The sequence below is a fragment of the Mandrillus leucophaeus genome, unplaced genomic scaffold, assembly GCF_000951045.1.
Source record: "Mandrillus leucophaeus isolate KB7577 unplaced genomic scaffold, Mleu.le_1.0 Scaffold380, whole genome shotgun sequence".
NCBI classification, from domain to species: domain Eukaryota; kingdom Metazoa; phylum Chordata; class Mammalia; order Primates; family Cercopithecidae; genus Mandrillus; species Mandrillus leucophaeus.
Genome location: NW_012104032.1, coordinates 797285 through 800182, shown reverse-complemented (window position 1 = coordinate 800182; position 2898 = coordinate 797285). Strand labels below are relative to the sequence as shown.

Genomic DNA, 2898 nt, shown 5'->3' with positions numbered 1-2898 from the left:
TCTGTCTCAAAAACAACAAACAAACAAACAGGCGAATGAGGAATGAGCGCTAATAGGGAGTCTGTGGTGGGAATTCGAGAGGAAGCTGACCCTGAGGAAGCTGCGTATGGTGCCCCGCATGGGCTGGGCTGGGGGGGCAGCGCCTCTGAACCAGGCCCTGGTGAGGAGACTCGCAGGGCGCGGCGTGGGTGGCAGGTCTGGGAAGGTTCCGTGAACCATTGGGACAGGTTTAGACCCCACAAATGGCGACCTCGAACTTAACCCTTTGTGCCTCAGTTCTCCCCCTCTGTAAAATGAGTATGATGGTGACTTTCTCACAGGACGCTTTGAGAACTAAATGAGGCCTGGCAGGGCGAGGTGGCTCACGCCTGTAATCCCAGCACTTTGGGAGGCCGAGGCGGGTGGATCACGAGGTCAGGGGATCCATACCAGCCTGGCCAAGATAGTGAAACCCCGTCTCTACTAAAAATACAAAAATTAGCCGGGCATGGTGGCGGGCACCTGTGGTCCCAGCTACTCGGGAGGCTGAGGAAGAGAATTGCTTGAACCCGGGAGGTGGAGCTTGCAGTAAGCGGAGATTGCACCAATGCAACCCAGCCTGGGCGACAGAGCGAGACTCCGTCTCAAAAACAAAACAAAACAACAACAAAAACTAAACGAGGCAAGGCAAGCAAAATGCTTGGCCTAGTGCCCGACTCATCGTAGGCCCTCAATAAATGTTAGCAATTACTACCATTTTCTCAGCATCTGCCCTTCACTGGAGAGGCACTAAGGAGAAGGGGCAAAAAAGCCTTTCCGAGACCATCCTGTTTCCCAGTCCGGGTTCCACAACCCGAGCGTCCCGGGGCGTTGGCAACCCAGGGCGCGCACCCGTTGAGGGGCGGGGCCTGCCGTTCCCGCCTCGAGTGTGGCCCCGCCTCCACCTCCTTCGACGCAGCCTCTGGTGCACTTTCGGCTCCTTCCCTTTCCCCGGCCTTCCAGCTTGGTCTTTCCGGGCCTCACTTCCCCCAGCCCCTGCGCCGGGCCCGAACGAGAGGTTCCGGAGCCCCGGTGCGGGCGGATTCTGGGGTGTAGACGCTGCTGACCAGCCCGCCCCAGCCGAGGTTCTCGGCACCGCCTTGAGAGCTTCAGCTGCCCCAGGGTGTGCAGGTTTGCTTTAGAGGGTCGGCGGGCGGGGCTTCGGGGAAGAGGAGCTCGGGGAGAGCCATTCCGGAGGCCGGAGAGTCATCGCCCTTGGGAATCTTTGGCCGCCCAGACAGAAGGGAAGTAGGCGCGGGAGAGCCCGTTCTGCATTTTGATTCATCTCGGGCCCTGTAAGGGTCATATCTTGTGAAAATACCTGTAAAATCAATTTAACGTTCAGTGCAGCGTGTAAAGACAGCTCTAAGAATTTAAAAGACGTCTGAGTCAGAACATTTAAATGCTTGGGTCCCTGTAACAGCGTTTTAACACGTCTGAGTGCAGAGGGTGGAGAATCGAACCTGATTGTGGTTCACGCCCTGTAACCTTTAAGAAGAGTAAAGAAAGGCACCCTAAAAAACGCAAGGGGACACATACCCTAGGGAGGGACGAACAGCTGGCTTTTTGAAATTTGGGTTGGTCCTCATTTCCAAGTGCGAAATTTGCCTGCAAAACTTTTTATTTGCAGTCATAGATCAACGATAAACAGAATTGTTAAAACACTGAGCTTAACTAAGTAGTGGCTTTTGTTGACAAGTCGATTGTGTTATTAATTCTTAATGTCTCGTCCAAGGCAGGAATTGTTATCTCAGTTTTGCAGGCGGAAAAAGTTTGGCACAGAAAAAAGCATTTTCCTTAAGTTCACAGAAGCAACGGCCTAGCTGCAAATTAAGTCCCAGAATTCTGCCTTCTCAGCTGCGTCCCCCTCTAGACCATGTTAGAAAACAAATGAGTAGTTACTTTGATGTAACTCATAAAACGATCGAGTAAACCAAATGTTCTATAAACATGAAGCGTTAAATCATAATAACTTTCAATGCCTCTTCGGCTTTGGGAGGCTCAGCTGCCCTTTGGAGTTTGATACCTTACACAGAAAAGGGGCAGAGCAAAAACATGTAATGTCAAGGGAAAATTTTTGTCTCCTGAGGCCAAACTGCACATCTTTACCGCCCCTGTGTTGGTGTCATTCCTTTCAGCGAACTCCATGTTCTGGCAAAACACCCACAGCAGTCCCCGCTGCAGCCACATTAGGCCTTTGCATTACTCTTTTGCCACTGACCTCACTGTCAGTCTTCCTGGCATGCTCTTTCCTCCAGGTTCTTTTTAGGCTGTTATGTGAAAACCAGTTGTTGTTCAAGTGTGGAATGATTTGTCATTCCTGAAGGATGATTCTAGAATTAACGATAAAAAAAACTACCAACAGATCTTAGATGAAAGTTAAAGAAGCACGAAAAAAGTATTATGGAATATGATAGCTGAGTTATTTGGGGGGAAAAAGTAGACTTTGATTTTTTTCCCTTTTCCCTCAGTTCACTCATAACTGGGAAGCTGCAGCTCAGTTTTAACTTTGGCATAATGGTGGTGGTGGTGGAGAATCCTCTTGTTTAGACTCAGTGAATTGGAAAGCTCTCTTTTTAGGAGGCTCCTTTTGGACAGCTTGGAGCAAGTGGAAACATGTGTGTGCTTAGAATGTGACATGTTTTGGCACTTGCAAATTTGTTTGTCCATAAAACTTGTGTAAGAGCTTGGGACCCAGGGTGGGTGATACAGGCCCTCTATAAAAGTCATCCTTGAGGTTTCTTTCCAGTTTGTAGACAACAGAAATTTGAACCTAAGATAGTGTCCTTGGGCCGGGCGCGGTGGCTCAAGCCTGTAATCCCAGCACTTTGGGAGGCCGAGACGGGCGGATCACGAGGTCAGGAGATCGAGACCATCCTG

At 50.2% G+C, this 2898-nt stretch overlaps 1 protein-coding gene across 1 annotated transcript in view; it reads left to right on the top strand.

The window, feature by feature from the left end:
* Nucleotides 1–42: 42 nt before the first annotated feature.
* Nucleotides 43–2898, top strand: part of HAUS4 (HAUS augmin-like complex, subunit 4) — a 13881-nt gene continuing 11025 nt past the window's right edge. Inside the window, exons 1-3 of the mRNA XM_011990712.1 lie at nt 43–160; nt 818–1050; nt 1161–1266. Of these exons, the coding sequence (XP_011846102.1) occupies nt 43–160; nt 818–1050; nt 1161–1266 (457 nt within the window). The remainder of the gene's footprint in view (nt 161–817; nt 1051–1160; nt 1267–2898) is intronic.